The 19,843-nt window shown below is 35.4% G+C and overlaps 1 protein-coding gene across 1 annotated transcript in view; it reads right to left on the bottom strand.

Annotated features, from left to right (window-relative positions):
- LOC149787761 (V-type proton ATPase subunit C 1-B-like) overlaps window positions 1-19,843 on the bottom strand; it is a 55,358-nt gene that overhangs the window by 20,823 nt on the left and 14,692 nt on the right. The window contains exons 4-8 of the mRNA XM_089973951.1: window positions 18,810-18,895; window positions 16,741-16,835; window positions 15,701-15,792; window positions 10,328-10,426; window positions 7,141-7,209 (exon numbers count right to left, since the gene is read on the bottom strand). Coding sequence (XP_089830077.1) covers window positions 7,141-7,209; window positions 10,328-10,426; window positions 15,701-15,792; window positions 16,741-16,835; window positions 18,810-18,895 — 441 coding nt within the window. The remainder of the gene's footprint in view (window positions 1-7,140; window positions 7,210-10,327; window positions 10,427-15,700; window positions 15,793-16,740; window positions 16,836-18,809; window positions 18,896-19,843) is intronic.

The following is a 19,843-nucleotide window of genomic DNA, read 5'->3' as shown; positions in this document are numbered from 1 at the left end:
GCCAGTGAATGACTTCACAACTCTGTATGCAAGAATGAATTAGATCAAAATTATCAAGCCAGAAAATAACTTCACAACTCTGTAGGCATGGCTGAATTAGACAAAAAGTCATCAAACCAGTGAATGACTTTACAACTTTGTAGGCATGGCTGAATTAGACAAAAATCATCAAACCAGTGAGTGACTTCACAACTTTGTAGGCATGGCTGAATTAGACTAAAAATCATCAAACCAGTGAATGACTTCATAACTTTGTAGGCATGGCTGAATTAGACCAAAAATCATCAAACCAGTGAATGACTTCACAACTTTGTAGGCATGGCTGAATTAGATAAAACATCATCAAACCAGTGAATGACTTCACAATTTTGAATGCAAGAATGAATTAGACCAAAAATCATCAAGCCAGTGAATGTCTTCACAACTTTGTAGGCATGGCTGAATTAGACAAAAATCATCAAGCCAGTGAATGACTTAACAACTTTGTATGCAATAATGAATTAGACCAAAAATCATCAAGCCAGACAATGACTTCACAACTTTGTAGGCATGGCTGAATTAAACCAAAAATCATCAAGCCAGTGAATGGCTTCACAACTTTGTATGCAACAATGAATTAGACCAAAATCATCAAACCAGTGAATGACTTCACAACTCTGTATGCAAGAATGAATAAGATCAAAAATTATCAAGCTAGAAAATGACTTCATAACTCTGTAGGCATGGCTGAATTAGACAAAAAGTCATCAAACCAGTGAATGACTTCACAACATTGTAGGCATGGCTGAATTAGACCAAAATCATCAAGCCAGAGAATGACTTAACAACTTTGTATGCAATAATGAATTAGACCAAAAATCATCAAGCCAGAGAATGACTTCACAACTTTGTAGGCATGGCTGAATTAAACCAAAAATCATCAAGCCAGTGAATGGCTTCACAACTTTGTATGCAAGAATGAATTAGACCAAAAATCATCAAGCCATTGAATGACTTCACAACTTTGTAGGCATGGCTGAATTAGACCAAAAAAAATCATCAAACCAGTGAGTGACTTCACAACTTTGTAGGCATGGCTGAATTTGACCAAAAATCATCAAACCAGTGAATGACTTCACAACTTTGTATGCAAGAATTAATTAGACCAAAATCATCAAGCCAGTGAATGACTTCACAACTCTGTATGCAAGAATGAATTAGATCAAAATTATCAAGCCAGAAAATAACTTCACAACTCTGTAGGCATGGCTGAATTAGACAAAAAGTCATCAAACCAGTGAATGACTTTACAACTTTGTAGGCATGGCTGAATTAGACAAAAATCATCAAACCAGTGAGTGACTTCACAACTTTGTAGGCATGGCTGAATTAGACAAAAATCATCAAACCAGTGAATTACTTCATAACTTTGTAGGCATGGCTGAATTAGACAGAAAATCATCAAACCAGTGAATGACTTCACAACTTTGTAGGCATGGCTGAATTAGATAAAACATCATCAAACCAGTGAATGACTTCACAATTTTGTATGCAAGAATGAATTAGACCAAAAATCATCAAGCCAGTGAATGACTTCACAACTTTGTAGGCATGGCTGAATTAGACAAAACATCATCAAACCAGTGAATGACTTCACAATTTTGTATGTAAGAATGAATTAGACCAAAAATCATCAAGCCAGTGAATGACTTCACAACTCTGTATGCAAGGCTGAATTTGACCAAAAATCATCACACCAGTGAATGACTTCACAACTTTGTATGCATTAGCAGATACAATATTTTATACAAGCATCAGATTTACATTTGTAAAACATTTATGCTCTGATGTCCATGAACTAATTTTTAAAATAATTATGATGGTATGAAACATAATTCAGTCATCTAGTCATCTATGCAAACATGCCTACCAGATTTATTTTGTCTAGTGGTTTGAGCTTAACTGTACTAAGAAGAGGTTTTTGACAAAAAGGATAAAAATGAAAATAAAATTATAAGCTGTTGTTAACTGAAAGAAAATATAATCAGATCATTGACATATGTATACAAACAGCCATGCCAAATTTCATTCGTCAATAGTGAAGTTTTCTTTAAAACATCCATGGAAACTCCATTTTTGACAAAAAGTATAAAAAAGCTTTAAAAACATGTAACAAGATAAATCATTGTAATGACCTCAAAAACTTCGCACAATTTTAAAAATACATATAATATGAAAACCTAACCAGATTAGCTGTATACGCATAACACAAATTTGCAAAATTTTGTGTATATACACTGTAACTTCTGCAGTCAAGCTAATGACTTTCTCTTGATGGATGGATAGACAGAGAGGTCCAACCAAGATGCCCCTGCTACAAGTAATGGGATCATAACATGTAACCAACCAGTAAATCATCTATCTCAGAGAGTACTTACCCAATCACACTGATGCATGGAAATACGCTCTGCTACATATTTTGAGTCAATCAATCACAGAAAGATGTAAACTGCCTCTTCTCTTTCTCTCTCTCTCTCTCTCTCTCTCTCTCTCTCTCTCTCTCTATATATATATATATATATATATATATACACACACACACACATATATACACACACACACACCACAAATATTATTTTACTATGATACCTGAAATTGTCAGAAATTATGGAGTGATATCCCCCTGATTGTAACAGGAGCTAACCTTTTACTCTTCAAATAGCCAGAGAAAAAGACACGTTTTCTAGCTGAGAGATCAAAGTATTCAAAAGTCCCTGTTAACCCATCACTTACTCTTGTACGATTTCAAAGGGAAGGGCATTTTGTTTGTGAGATTCTCTCCATAACTTAAGGCTGAAACTCCTTTCTATAAAAGTCTTTCCTGACAAGTGCCAGGCATGAAGAAAATGACTGACCAGGCTGGGATGCGACACCTGCAGACCAGGGCTGTTTGAATTTGGATGGGATTTTGCCATGGATAAAGCAGATCATTCTCACAGACTTGCACTTGTCTGAGTGGGGTTATCAGAACCACACTGCAAGTCTAGTGTCTAATTTTCTGAATGACTCTTGGGATGAGAACAGTTGGAGAGAAGGCATAGTCCCAAATCTGATCCAACTGACTGCCAAAAAGTCCATGGCCCTAGCTTCTTGATCTACAACCAATGAGACAAACATGGGTAGTTTCTGAATCCAGTTCATCATAAAAAGATGCATCATGTGTCCTAAGTGTAGACATCAGATGTAAGATCAGTGGGTGATGTGACAACTTGGAGTATGCAAACTCTAGCCCATTTTTGACAAAGAAATGATCAAAACATTGAGCCTGCTGGAAATGTGTCTGGTCTGGAATGTTGTGCCAAGAGCACCAACACAGAAACTCCCTGAAAAACACGCACATGTTGGGTGATTTGGTCCCTCCCATTTGAGGACATAATCGACTCCTACAGAAATTGTTCGACATTACCTGGGCCGCTTTCCCACACAGCTGATTTCTCCAAGAATGAAAGGTGTTCATAAAAAAAAAATCATTTGTAAAAGCTTAATATGAAAGGCCTCTAGGCTCAAGTTGATGCTTACTGCAGTGAAGTGTGCCAACCTGTGAGCAGCCTAGCCAAATAAACCAGCATCCATAGGAACCATAACATCAGCTCAAGCTGAGAGGCAAACTGACTATGGGATCTCAATCTTGAATTTTGGTACTAATAAGTATCTGCTGAATGGCTCAGATCTCTCACATAATAGTTCTGACTCATAGTCGGCGGTGATGGGCAGCTGGACAGTGTTAAAATCCAATAAATTTTTTCCATCAAAGTTTTCCCAGCACTCACTGTGGGCTTTGTTCTTGTCTGGCAAAGCTTCCATGTCCATGTACAACAAATCAAGAGACAAGAACCATATATACTCATTTATAAGTAGAGTCAAACTACGAACAACAAAGATCCGGATCTGCCATAGCATAATACACCTGCAGATCAGGGTCTATGTTGTTTGTTCTACTAATTACTCCAAACAAACTGCACAAACCCAGATCTGCTGGCATATTAAGTGATATCAGATCTAGGTCTTTGAAGTTTGCAGTTGGACTCATAAGCGAGTATACATGGTAGTAGTCCCATCCCCCATTGGTGTAGGCCAGTATTTCTTTGTGAGATGTATACATAATGACTAGCTCAGTAGCTGTGCTCAGGGCAGAGCAACTGATAATGTATGTTCCAATAGGTCAGAAGACTGGCTAAGTGGTGAGTTGGGGGGCTAGTGAAATTGAAGGACTAGTTATACCAGTCCTCATATGGTTCAGTTAACAGTGAGTTGGATGGCTGGTATATGGTACAGACAATCAAAATGAATGATCTCTGATCAATACCTGGTATGCACAGACTGCCTAAGTCGACAATCCGGATGGTGGTGCACATCAACAGTGGCTGGTAAGAAAATTCTGCCAGAGCAATTTTACACCCAATATGCCCTATTTTACAGCCATTAAAGACTGTGCTTGGGCATGTGGGAGAACTTGATCCATTGTGCTGCCAAACATCAAGTGAAAAATAATATCTGGCAAATTTAAAGCAGTAAAAGAGCAGCATAAGAAAATGTAGAGGCAAAAACTCTCTTAATGAAACTAAATACACTGTATTCACCAACCTTTCCTTACTCCATGAATGTATTAAACTGGTGACTCAACTGGTGCTACTAAGATGTCTGACTCTAGATGTGCTGATGTGACCTGCCCTGATGTGATGGCAACTGAGGGCCTTCTTTACGACTTCTTTGGATGGGGAAGGATCACTGGAATATCCCCAACTATACTCACAACAGAAGAAAATTTTGGGTGGATGATTAAGACATCACACTCTTTAGATATTGATGCCATCCCCTTTTCTCTGATCTTAAAATTTTTCTGCAGGACATTAGACTAAATCCTCTCTGACCAAGAACTGCAAACACTGTTAGGTGCAGTCGAAATACAAGCATGACAAGCAGTAGTCATCATCAATAACCTTCAATTTCTTGCAATGAGAGCATGTTGTAACCATTGTATTCAGAAAAGACAATAAACAACAAACAAAAGCCACTTGAAGGGACTGATACTCTACAAGCCCAAAAAGAAATTCCAGGAACTCAAGATAAGATCATTCATTCCTTTTACAATATTAGTGTTGGAAACACTTTCAATGACAACAAGATTTTCATATTAGCTGCTGTGGTGGCCAGATCAGATTTTAATTTAGAAACAACAAGATATCAATTCTGGTGAAGACACCAAGTCAATAAGACCATCCATTCTGGGGATGCAGTGACAAGAAGATTTTCAAAATGACCATCATGGCAGCCACACTGGATGTACAACTGACTCCATCTCAATTTTGGATCAATTGGGTATCATAAGAAGTCTATTTTTAGGAAAACTATACACCAAAAGAACTCTTCCGATGAAAACCCCCATGTCACAATGACTTTCCATTGAAGAGGCGTAGTGATAACAAGATTCTGAAGATGGACACTATGGTGGCCATATTGGAAATCAGATTGGCACCAATTTAACTGACAACCAACAAAACAGTTTAAGACATTTTCCGGTCCATTCATATACCACATTCCATTTTTGGGGGGTAATAATAACAAGATTTTCAAGATGACTGGCATAGTGGGCATATTTTACCTGATTAATGCCATAATCATTTAGGGCCAACTAGACATCAAAAGAAGTCTTTGGTGAAAACATAATGTCAGCTTGACCAGTCATCTAGAAGAAGCAGTACCAACAAGATTTTAAAAATGACCACTGTGGTAGTCATATTGGAGGTCAGACTGGCTCCATTTTCAACATGACCAACTAGACCTTATAACAACAAAACTGTCAAGATGGGCACTGTGGATGTAATATTAGATGTCTGAGTGGCACCATCTTCATTTAAGACATGATAAACTATCCAATGAAAATAACAAACAAGGTTACCAGTTCTTTACAGAAACCTTAATTACACCACTCTTATGTACAGATAATTCAAACTAAAGATCTTGAAGGTTATGACAAGGCATTGCAGGACAATGTTGACAGTACCATGGTGAATACTGTGATGTGTAGCTACCTAGTTGTTACAAAGAGAAGTAATGGGTATGAGTTTCTTCCCTTTGTCAACATGCAAAATATGGTGGCTGCTATGAAAAGATGTTGGCTTTATGCAGGTATTGGCTATATACAAGGTTTAACTGACTAATATAGCGCATTAAATCAATGCACAAATAGAAAGTGTAAACAGTTCATATACTCCCAACCTTACACATAATTTAGTTCAATATGTGCTCTAAATGGTCTTGGCACCTTTGTGTTACTGTTGACAAAATCGAAATCACAAATACACTATAATGATATAGACCTATATCAGTGATTTCTCAAGAATTGTCAACTCCCTCTTTGGCAATTTTGAAACTGTGGGGGAGGAGGGCGTTACAGATTTTATATGACAACAATATCTACATGTGAAAAGACACTTTATCTTTCAACAAACATCTGTGTGAGGAATAACTTTTAAAGAATAAAGATACCACTAGCTGTTTATCTTAATTATCAGCAGTGTGTTATGTTGTTGTTGTTGTTGCCATTTTTTCAGCACACGATAGGCTATATATGGTGGTTAGTATTAATGGTGGAGGAAGAACCCGGGAAAACCCTGGAAAGAACCACCAACCCACGAGAAGCTACTGACAAGCTTTCTCACATATCCACTTTGGCTGAATCTTAGACTCGAACCGCCGCAGACAGAGGTGAGATGGCAGTGATCCATAACGAAGAGCGCTTTAGACCACTTGGCCACTCGGGGCCCTCCAGTGTGTTATGAAAATGGCACTACATTATATGAGTTACAACAGGATGTAATAGCAGTGACATTACTACCAAAAAGCTAGACTTTTGGCATTTTACAAGTTGTAGTGACAAAAAAATGAAGATATATCATCACTCAAATGCTCACTTAGTATGCAAATGATTGTGGTGATTTATCTGTAGGAGTTATTTCATTAAGTTTATAGGTTCTGTTATGCCTGTGGCAAATCATCTGTATTCAACCTTCACATGCTTACTCATTTTTAAGGTGAGTTATTAAATTTAGCAAGGCTTCACAAAATCACAAATTCTGGAGAAAATATTGCTACACTTACTTTGTTGATCTTGGAACAACCATATCTGTAAGGGTTTCATACTTGCTTTCCCACTCATGTATGTATGATCTAAAATAAAAAGAAATATATTTTTTAATCAAAAGGACAACATGATTTTCCACAGACCTTCTGTTTAAATCTGAATTGTAATTTTTTTTAATGCAGATAATATTAACATCAAGATGGTGTTAGTAACAAAACCTGTGTAGTTGTTCTCTTATTAATTATATAAAAAATTTCATGTTTTTCTCGTTATTGTTATTGTTCTTCGTTATTACAAACTGTATACAAATTTTATTTAATATTTTTATTTTTTTCTGTAACTTTGAAATGGATTATTACTGATATCGTGATTACTGATCTATGATGTCTTGAGCATGTGGGTTGCAAGATTTGTACACTCATGTGACTAGCACTGCAAATCTTGAATATCAGATCACATTTCAACAAAACCAGAGTTTCATCTTGTCTTTCAGCAGATTAAAGGCACAACAATGTAAAACTTGCAATTTCTGAAAAAATAACTAATTTTCACAGTCAGAGGAAAAAAAATTCATTTCTCCGGGCTTTTTCTAGATTTCCCAGTAGCATGGGAACCCTGAAAATTTGTGACAACACAGATTAAGCTTATCCATACTAAAAATATAAAACAGCACACACAAGGTTATTTCAGGTTGTCACAAATTTTCATCATATTTTATTTATACAATGTCAAACTTGATGTTTATTGTGCAATGTTTCCTGTTTGATAGGAAAAAAGTAACTTCATGTTTACAATGGCTACCAACAGCTGCATAAAAACAAACAAAATTTACTATCTCTGGAAGCAAAATATCTGGCCATCAAGGAAGTTAAATGTACAGCATCTCACAGAGATGTCTGTAAAATTTTCACTTGTTGATGGGTTTTCATTTCCTTCTGAATAGCTTTATCTGATTGGTAGCCTCAGTAATAGGATTACATTTATTTCAGGCATACCAAAATATAGGTCAATTTAAGTGCATGTAGCATGTGAACAGCTACTATCCAGCCATGTCCTACTGGCAACAATGACTATCATAATGAATTGCTTAGTGACACGTTTGTTGATAATGGGATATAGATCAAATGAGGAATATATATATATATATATATATATATATAGATAGATATAGATATACATGCTATATGTTTTTAATTATGTGTCAAGACAAAATTGGCAAGATCAACATGTCAGACAGCAGTGACCAGCTCTTTCAATAACCATGCCAATAAACTGTTATAAAGTACACTGATTGTTTCTGTTATTATTTTGTATGTGCATATTTTCCACTTTGTCCAATATGAAATTAAATAAAGGTAAATAAAGATTTCATAATTCATGGGCCAGTCATGTTTACCCGGGAGACCAGATTGTGCTAAAAATCTACAGTAGTTAACACAGTGCAAATTGTGATTAGTGCCACTTATGATCATTCTTCATGAATATGTGACAGTTATGTGAATATATGCTGGTTATGTGCCTTATGCAGTATATCCTTGTTTATTAGATAAATATTAGATAAATTACCTTATTCATTGTTTTTACTAAATCACATTCTTCCAGATTACATTTCAGCTAGACATAATAATCTGTTTCATTTACCTTGAAAAATATGCTATTGAGTACGTTTTTCAGTGATATAAGTGATCCAACAAAGTGATGTAATCTTTAGGAATAAGTACACATTTAACTGCATAAGGCACATAACCAGCATTTATTCACATAACTGTCGCATATTCATGAAGAATGATCATAATATAGGATAAAATTCTGAATACAGCTCAACTAAGATCATCATTTGATATGTTCTGGCGTAACAAAATCATAATTTCCCACACATTAGTCAGCTGGTTGTTTCAGCATTTTCTTTTATAATTGGCAGATTGGTCTTTTTTTTCTGACAGAAATCCAGGATGGAATTATTTAAAACCTAAAACTGACTTGGGTAAAGAGGAAATTTTATCCAGCAGCTATGCCAGTATTTTAATGTGTAATTTGCTTGTACTCTATAATGTTAGCATGATTACTGTTGTGTAAACTGGTACTTATTCAAGACTGCTTACACGAAAGCAAACTATAACTGAGTTTTTGTGATTATTTTCGAAGCATTAATTCTGAAAATTCTATATTATATATTTGGCGATATTTAAGTTTAGAGCAGTGTTGCCTATGATATGAATCCAAGGGATGTACTCCATTCAGCAAATGTTAAAATCGTCAATGTACATGCGGTGATGCTATTATGTAAATATACTCCCTAAAATCATCATTGAACCAAACATTATTGTTGTTTGTTGTCATCATACTGGGATCACATTTTAATGATGTAGGTATTTACATTTTCAAGCCAAAATAAAAACATTATTGCTGGTGCATCGATACAAAATTCTAATGCAATAATGCACCAACAATAATATACTAAGAGTCAAAAGCGAGAGGTTACTGTTAAAAATGCATACAGCAACATGCTAATGCTCAATTCTTGTCATCATCTGATCAAATTATATATAGGAATTAGGTAGAAATAATCAGAAAACCGAGGAAAACTAAATAAATATACTGACTTTTCAAACAAATTATGTCAACTTAAAACACTTCCATGTAATAATTCATGATTATTGTACCTTAATAACTAGTCATTTTCTGTCATTACGATAGATAAAACACACTGATTGATTAGTAGAAAAAAAGTCAAAGGCGTCCCAAGACTTGTTGTGCATGAAAACAATTTAATATTTTGTGTCCCAACATTTATAGGTCATAAAAAATTGCTTTTGAAAATAATTATGGGTATCCTAAGAGCTATAATGTCCCAAGATTTACAGTGATTACAATAAGCCATGAAATCCCGTCAAGCTATGTATGGCATGGTGCTGGACCAAGAAACTGAAGGTCAAAGACTAGGCCTTTTGGACCTAGATCTGATCAGGAAACAGTTATAGAAAATGAACTTTCAATGAGTTTTGTTTTCAGGATCAGTAAAAACTTTATTACAGAGATTGGGTTAATGAACAAAAATCCTAATTTCAAGCCCTGAAATAACATCATTCGTAACTTTTAAAATCAACAAAATCATCTCACAAAATATGCTGGCAACATGCTACTCTTCATTAGTTGCATGTATTAAAATGGATCACACACACACACAAAAGGTAGGTAACTCACTTTGGAACCACTACAAGAAGTGTTGTTAAATATTCTGAGTCTGTCACAAAGTCCTCTTTCTTGACAAGGTCACCAAGGTATCGGCTCAAAAGACTTCCCCTGTGAAGGTTTTAGAGAACAAAGTGACCAACATTAATTATTGTAATTAGTAATGATTACCACTAATAGATGAATATCAAACAATAGGTTTTTTACTGAAATGAAAAGGTGAGTGAAATTTAAATTGATTGCATCCATGTTAAATTATTCCTCTTTCAGGCACTGCTCAATGAGGATTTAGAGTAAATGACACAGCTCATGGCAACTTCCTTTTTAAATACTTGAACATGACTTTCCAATTTCATTATCAGGTGTTGTGCCCAGACCCCTACTTAGGGCTGGATGCTTATTGCCTTTCAGGGCATCTGAAGCAATGTAATGTCTATAGATGTGCTAAAGAGAATAATACTCCCTGTTGACAGCAGGGTTCAAAGTTTACATTTGAAAGTACTTGTCCTGTGGACAAGTGGCTTTTGAAAAGTATTTTTCAGCTCCAAGACCAATTACATATTGTGACCTTGTTTCAAGAATTTCAATAAAAAGAATTAAAATGTTGTTGTTGTTGTTGTTATGGGGTTTAACGCCATTTTTCAGCACACGATAGGCTATGCATGGCGGCCAGTATTAATGGTGGAGGAAGAGCCCGCGAAAACCCTGGGAAGAACCACCGACCCACGAGAAGCTACTATTAAAATGTAAAAAGTAAAATATTAAGCAAATGAATCACATTTTTCCTTGCCGTATTGTATTTTTACCTTGTACCAGAGCAAGTATTCTTCATATTTAAAATTATCAAACCCACCAGTTGTTGTGGAAGTTAAAAACTGTGTTGTTCATGTAACTTGGCATGACATGAATGGCATGTCAGTTCTGTAAGTCAATTGTCCCAAGTACAAGCATCGTGATAAAAACTCTAACAAACTTGTCCTCTGACAAAATGACTTGCAAAACGTCAAGAGCAAATGATTAAAAATCAAGCAATACGGACCAGTTATTACTATTATATAACCATGACCACTATTATTAGTATTATTACTATATTCATACTTGGTTTGTTCAATAGTTTGCAAAATAACAAGGAAAGATTTTACACCTGATAGGCAAATCTGAGGATCTGAAAAGGCATTCTAGCACAAGTCGAACTTAGTATCAGTATCAGAACAAATGTTTAAAGTTGGGCACACTGCATATAATTGATTTTCTTTCATAATCAATCAACAAATACTGTAGTATCATTTATTTTTGTTGGGCTCAATTTTCATGGTTTTGTAAAAAACAGGCATTTTCATGGGTACTTAAATCACATTCACCATGTTTTCGTTTGAGTGTTCAACATCAAAGGAAGCCATTGCAGCCAACAACACTAGGCCAATCGGTTATTAAAGTACATATGAATGATCTCTTACTTAAACCACTGTCCATCAAGTTGCACCATCAGTACTTTCTGACGATCATGATGTTAACACAGTGGCTTAAGAGTAGTAAAATTCAAACTTAGACCCCACCCCACTGAAGGCAGCTCATGTGACAATGAGCGAAAGATCAGACCAAATTATCAGTGGTTTTGAGAATGCTGGACTTGTTTAATTCCCCGAGTGGCCGAGTGGTCTAAAGCGCTCTTCGTTACGGATCACTGCCATCTCACCTCTGTCTGCGGCAGTTCAAGTCTAAGATTCAGCCAATGTGGGTATGTGAGAAAGCTTGCCAGTAGCTTCTCGAGGGTCGGTGGTTCTTTCCGGGGTTTTCCCAGGTTCTTCCTCCACCATTAATACTGGCCGCCATGTATGGCCTATCGTGTGCTGAAAAATGGCGTTAAACCCCACAACAACAACAACAACAACAGTATTGACCTTGATTTATCAAATACTAGTAGATGTGTCAATCTCTAGAAATGAAACACTAAGAAAACAGGGAGTGGGGTCATCATCCTACCTGGCCCATTTTTCGATGGGGATTTAAATTTGTGGTTCGGGGCAACAATGAAAACCATGAAAACTGGTCCCTCACGAAAACTGATGATACTGCAGTAAGCCAATTAATTAATTACGGTTATCTCTGAACAACATTTCTTGCCTAAAAAATAGTTCTATGATGTATATTACTTGACTTTCAACAAAAAATATTTTCAAGAAACATGAATGAGCAACCATAGTGCCTGAAAAACCAAATTAAATACAAAACATAGCTGGATAGACTGATGTACAGTTTGATTGATAGATGGGCAAATGGTAGGGAATAAAACTGGAAACAAAAACAATTGAAACAAAAAACAACTGTAATTTTCTGTGTGACTCTCCCTTTCCATTTCATGCACAAAATTCTAAAACTCGAATGGAAATCTTTGGCCAGAAAATTTGAAGCCACCTCTTTTAAGCATAGCATATTATGTAGGTGTGTCTGTGTGTGATTTGGACTTTTTAATGTAGCTTTAACAATTTTTCAGTCATATCGCTACGATGTCTGCAGTGTGGCAGTTTATAGTGATGTCTAGCACTGGGGCATCATGCCGCAGACATGTAGCATGATGTCCCACCCAGTCACATTATCCTGACACCAAGCCGACCAGTCCTAACACTAACTCTTAATGCTGAGCGCCAAGCGAGGCAGCTGTTAGTACCATTTTTGTAAGTCTTTGGTATGACTCGACCAGGAATTGAACCCACGAAATCCCGCATCCGAGGCAGACACTCTAACCACTAGGCCAGCGGAGCAGTTTATTATGCAGATGCAAGAAATTTTCAAACTAACAAAAACAATTATTTGTTTCAGATGGCAGCTTTTCTTTTTAGTTTTAAAAAAACATTCTGTTTGCTGTATTAGACTGCAAAGCCAGCGTAATGTATTTTTGAAGTTGGATTAATAAAAGAAGGGTAAATCAAATTATTTTTGAAGAAGAAATTTCCAGAATGAATAATTTAATATTACAATAATATCATTTTTGAAAACAAAGAGCCCCAAGTGGTCCTGATATTGTGACCCAAACTGGTCAATGAGGCATATGCAGTAATAATACAGATGCCTTGAGCTAAAAGACATGCAGGTCATATTTTCCAGCAATCTGGCAGAAACTGGAAGTACTGACATGTTGTTTAGCTGTGTTTCTACTCTAAATAACTTCAGTTTTACTAACTGGATCACTGACATCTTTCAAATGAATGTGAGTGGTACTCATGCTTCTGGGTTTCTGCTCTAAATAACTTCAGTTTTATTACCTGGATCATTGACATCTTTCGATGAATGTGAAAAGTGTTCATGCCAGGACTCAATTACATTATAATATGGTACGGCAATTTGAAGAAAACCATACTATCAGGGTTTTTGTGTATATATTTTTAACAATAGCTATCCTGGATGGGAGATATCATTTATAGGTAACAATTTTGTTAGGTGAGCCACCCTGGACACAAATTTGATAATTCATGTTCTAAGAAACATTCATGCCAAGTCTGTTCAAAATTGGTTAAGCTGTTCTGAAGAAAAATCTAAAAGTAAGTTCCACATGTTTGCTAAGGAAGCCACAGTACTGAGAGAAAATCCACTTTTCAACAACATTTTGATAGAGCATGTGTGCTGGAAACACTGTTACCAAGTTTGATCAAAACTTGTTCAGTCATTGAAAGAAGTTAAACTAAGGATTTCCATCTGGTTGAAACAGAAGCCATGCCATTGCTAGGAAAACCACCTTGTGCATAATTTTAATGGAGCATGTCCAAAGAAACATTCCTACTAAGTCTTATAAAAATTGATTAAGCTGTTTTGGTTAAGAAATTGACAATAATCTTATTATGTATGGTTGTTATGGAAGCCAAACAATTGTTATGACAGCCAACATGGGTAAAACTAGTTGAGCACATCTTAACACATTAACAAATTAAGGTTTTTGTCATTTTTGCCTGAAAATCAAGTAGGAAACACATTTTGAAAGCTATTTCTGAATAGATCCGAAAACACCAATCCTAGGTGATCTTTCAATAACAATCTGCCTAGTGGTGTTAAAAACATCATTCTTCATTGGCTATTTGACTCGCACGTGAGCAGAAGGGTAAAAGCTGGAGTTCTATTTTTTCTTTTTTATTGCTAAACGGAGCCATTATTTTTGTAGCAAGACCACTCTTTATTCCAAATGCCCATCTTATCCTACTTTTTGCAAAGGCTCATCTGTCTGTTTGCAGTTCATACTGGTTTGCCTTAGATCTAAGACCAAAAAGTCTAAAATCTGGACACAAAATCGGATTCCGACCAAGGGTGAATTTTGGGTAGGAAAAAGTCGGGTCCAAAAAAAGTTTTTTTTTAAAATCTGTATTTTGTAGTGCAACTAGATATTCCAGATTATTTGGTATCATTGTAAAGCTACATCTATCTACCATTCTATAATACCATCCACTTTAGTGTATCATGCATGACCATGATGCTAGAGAGCTCGGCAGTAGGCTACTACCTCCTGCTCCGTTAAGTCGTCGCTAGGGGTTAATGTGTTAACAAACAATCATACCATGTGTAATCAAAACTAGCTCAACCATTCTGGAGAAGAAGTCAAAATAGGTTTTCCACCTCTTGTGAAGGGAGCCACACCAATGCCAGCGGAGCCACAATTGATACAATATTGATATAACATGTCTCAGTACACAGCACAACATTCTGAGTCATGTGCCTTGCAGCTTGATAAAGAAAAAGTTATATCGGTCATGTATGCGCATTTGCTCATCTTAAATAAACTGTTGTTTAAAATTACAATACAAATTTTGTTTAACAAAAGTCTATTCAATCCTTATCACTTAATGATCTGCACATTAACTGTCATCAAGACACTTCCTATGAAAATTATAGATAATTATGGACTTTTTCAATAGTGGCCAGGTACTAATCTGGGTCAAGAAAAGAGCATGTTGAATCTAATCATCACAATATTCGGTAGTACTATTTGGTTAATCAACATGCGTAGCTTTCATTGCGACATCACAGCACATGACATACAATATAGACTGTACTGGTTCACACCTGTAGGTTTATCTTGTCCAAAAATATCAATGTACTTTAACACTGACTTTGCCACAGGTACTTCTTGGGGCATGAAAATAATGACCTTCCAAAGGAATATGAAAGTATGACAACCCAAATAAAGTGAATAATTGCCTTTTAAAGGTATGAAGAATACAAATTATAAAAAATGACACCCATTACTGAAATAATCAATGCTGAATGCATACATGACCTGTATGACTTTTACTATAATAAAGATCAATTCCCATGTCTTATGCCCAGATAACTAAATAATGAGTCAGTCCAATGTCCAGAGTGGCTCAGTACATAACAAATACATTTTATCAAACTCACGTGGCCTTTCTCTCCAGGTTCTGAAGGTTTCCCTTCAGGTTATTGTAGGCCTGAGCTTTTGTCTTTAGGTCAGCCTCTATCTGGGAGACTTGCTATACAAATAAAAATAATTTAACATCAAGTCTACTGATTTCTGTAAGTAAGGTCTAAATAAAGCAATACTGATCTTTCGATGAGTGTTCATCTTATAGGAAATTAATCAAATGAGTTGAATCATATTTCACTAGCTGCATATAATAAGTGGCATAAATAAATATACAAGGAGTTTCTCGGTGTTATTGAAGAGCATGATATGGTTGTTGTAATGTGACATGTGGTCTCTATTTCAGCAGCATACATCTAAAGTTAAGTCTGGACATCAAAGATCTGATTGGTCAATTTTAATTCAGACTTTAAATTTCAGTCAATCAGATCACTGGATTCTAAACTTTAGTTCTATAGGTGAAGTTCTGTCCTAGACCTTACTTAAAATGGACATCATGTGATTAACAATATTTTCAAGTCACTATGATTCTGCAAAGTCATGAAATTCACAATCTTTAAACTTGTTAACCAGCAATAAGGATAATTAAAATGTAGGTTGCTATCAAAATAAGAAAGGTTCTAGTTGCTGAAATTCTATAAAGTCTTATATTCCTAAAGTTTATGATTTTTTTTATTACTATGAAGAATATCAGATGTTTATAGTTCTATATGTAATAAATGAACTTCCTTTGACAGAAAACAAAATTTACACCTAAAACTCTGATTTACTCAAGACCAGTAAAATCTGTAGCAAAACAATCCATTGCTATATGTTAGCAAAGTTTTTTTTTGTTGCGAATTTCTCATTTAGAAACACGTTTATGGTAGTATTTCATTAGTTTTGAACTATCAAGAACTCTCATTAACCTGTGAGGATGTTTTCATCCTGAATGACTAGGCAGTGAGCACAAATTTGCCACATGTGACAATATTCTGTCATTGTTTTTATTTTTTTAAACAGAAAAGGGTATTTAAGTTTATTAACAGAAATGTCAGACAATACAACAAACTCATACCTTTCCAATTATTTCGGAAACATTTTTCAGGGACTGTTTTATTGGGTACTTAGCAAGATCCCACTGGAATCTTGTCATATAGGTGTTCAAGTCCACTGAAATGAAACAGAAAAAATACTATTAATCTCCTTGTTAATATGAAATGGCTAAACATAAAAATAATCTTACAAGCAAATTTTTTTCTAGTACAATATATTTCTTCGATAATACCTATTCATAATGCATTATGTGAACTTTTACTACCTTGCAAATCCAGCCCACATAGGCTACAACTTTATAGCTAATAAGGTAAAAGCTAACATCCCACATAGTTGGCAGTTAAAGTGATCTCCCTTGTGATACAGTGATTAGAATACTTCTGTTACTAATGGAACAAAGTCTACCCTCTCTTCATTAATTTGATGACCTATGTCAAGGGTATTTTTTCTATGTCATAAGTCAGGTGACAGCCTGTATATAAATAAGACCAAGTAAACAATTATTCATTCCAATTTTAATGATTAGTCTTTTAGTTGTGTTCAGATATACTTTGAGAGGATTACTTCTTTTAAATTATTCACTGGAATTAAAGGTAAAGCCATACAGCTGTTGTTTATAATAGCTATGAAGTGGACACTAGGACTAGACTACATATAACAAATTGACCTGTATGTATCCAACTGTAACAGCAATTATACAGCAAATGAATTTGACTTTTATAAAGCACACACTATACTTGTACATAGAAAAAGCTACATCAGTGTGATGGGATGCACTAGTGACCCATTCAGGTATGTACGAAGGGTGCATAAGTGTGTGAGGATGACAAAGTTATAATTACAAGGAAAGACAGAAACCTTCTTCGAAAGAAAAGCTGTCAAATCTGAGATGGCGTATGCTTACCATTGAAGAGAAACTGCCAACTTGCTTTAATGTAGAAAACTTCCAGGTGGATTGTGAGGCATGCTACTTGACACAAGTATAAGAAGTACATGGAGTTATTCATAGGATTTGGCACCAGTCTCTATCATGGGGAGATCACACTAACTGCTACCTATGTGGGCAGACAACTTTTATCTTCCTAGTTAAAGGTTTAGCTGGAGAGGGCTGGATTTGCAAGGTAGCAGTAATTCTCACAAGGCATTATGAACAGTTTCAGTATTTGAAGAAGAACCTATGCCCCCAAATTTTCACAAATAATTAGGCTGACCTACTTTGATGTCAGCAACTTTCATGCATTCTGATCAGCTGGAGACAATTAAGCTGTTGTGTCATTTTGTCAAAGGACCTGTATGTTCCCAACAGTTGACAAAATAAAGTCAGCTAAACCACTGCATCAAAACTTAATAAGGTTCTAATGGAAGCAAAAAAGATAGTCGGTTGACTTTTTCATGATTGTTAAAATGAAACCAAATCATGAAAAATTAATAAATAAATTTTACTAGATACCTCTTTAACTGGCATTTTTTTTAGTGTTGCCACCAGTAGGCATTTGAACATTTTCAGTGATCAAAATTTAGTCATATATTGTGTAATATATTGAGAAGATATTTGATTTTCTTTTACATTTGTGAATTTCAAGCTGACAATTTCAAACTATTATCTTATAAATGTCATTTTTGATGATAAAACATGCTAAATATGAAGTTTTCATTTACAAATTTTAATTCTGAATTCTTTTCATGTTAACAAATAGAATATTGTGCCTTTTATATGAAATAAACTGGGATCCACACAGGCAAATGTATTATAAATGAGCTGCAAGTTACCCTGGCATGATAAAATGAGGAAGCAGTCTGTTAATGTTTTTATTTGACACATGTCTTGCAGTTTCTAAACAGAAACTTTATTTTTTTTATCTCATAACAAATATCTGATCTTCCTGACAAATGAATGGCATGTCCAATTTTATCAAAATACTCGCGTATCCAATGAAACAATGTAGCAGCCCAAACTGGATACATAGTAGCTGTCTTCAGAGTCATCTGCTGACAGAAAGGGTGGTCTGAGAGATAGTTCAATTTATGCCCATAATAGAGTTTTATATTCCATTATCAAAGACATCCAGGAAACAGTGTGCTTGAACATACTTCCATTGGCTAACAAATTCTCATGAAGTTTGTCCCTCTGATCTTCAAGTACTTCTCCCAAATACTGTGCAATTCTACGAGTCACGCTGAAAATAAATAAATAAATTTTCAAAAATAAACTGAAAAAAGACTAATACTTTACCATAAACTAGTACATCTAAAGTTGTCAACGGGTACCTGCTGCTTGTTCATAATTACCTGGGTAATAAAATTAGCTATGGGGTACCTGTTTAGTACATGTTAAAACACACACACACACACACACATGTTTCCAAGTTCAGATAATAATAATAATAATAATGAGGACTTTGTATAGCGCCTAATCTTTAGAAGCTCTAAGCGCTTTACAACACTAGACAACACCTATAAGATAAAAAACATATAATGATATGATTACAAAAACAAACACCATGAAATTAGAAAACATTAAAAAAACATGCTGAGAATATTTAAGGTAGTTAACATTATTAGGTCTTTAAGTTTGTTCTTGCAGTCAAAATAAGTGAGTTTTGAGAGCACTCTTGAATGGGATCACCGTGTCTTTGTGTCTAAGTTCAGTTAGCAATTCATTCCACGTTGCTGGGCCATGGCATGCAAAAGAACGCTGTCCATATGTCTCTGTTTTCATAGTAGGAATAATTAGTATACGATTGTCAGAAGAGGAGCGTAAGTATCTTGCTGGTGTGTACACATGGGTGAGGTTGAATAGGTATGTTGGACTAGAGTCTGACAGTGAAACGTAGCACAGAGAACAAATTTTGTGTTTGTTTCTGGATCAAATGGATAGCCAGTGTAGGGTACAGAGCAGTGGGGAGGTGTGCTCTGATCGTGGTACTCTAAGTATGATCCAAGCAGCTGTGTTTTAAACTTTTTGAAGTTTCTGGAGCAGATATTGAGATGAACCAGACAGAATTGAGTTACAACAGTCCAGTCTTGAAAGTACTAATGAACACACAATTGTTTTAGTGGCATCAACTGAAAGATATTTGCGAATCAAAGATTATATCTGGCGATGTCAGGAGCTAGAGAGACAC

Source organism: Sinohyriopsis cumingii, chromosome 11 (genome assembly GCF_028554795.1).
Source record: "Sinohyriopsis cumingii isolate HCF-2022 chromosome 11, ASM2855479v2, whole genome shotgun sequence".
NCBI classification, from domain to species: domain Eukaryota; kingdom Metazoa; phylum Mollusca; class Bivalvia; order Unionida; family Unionidae; genus Sinohyriopsis; species Sinohyriopsis cumingii.
Note: the sequence above shows the minus strand (reverse complement) of the source record. Positions and strands in the feature narration are given on the sequence as shown.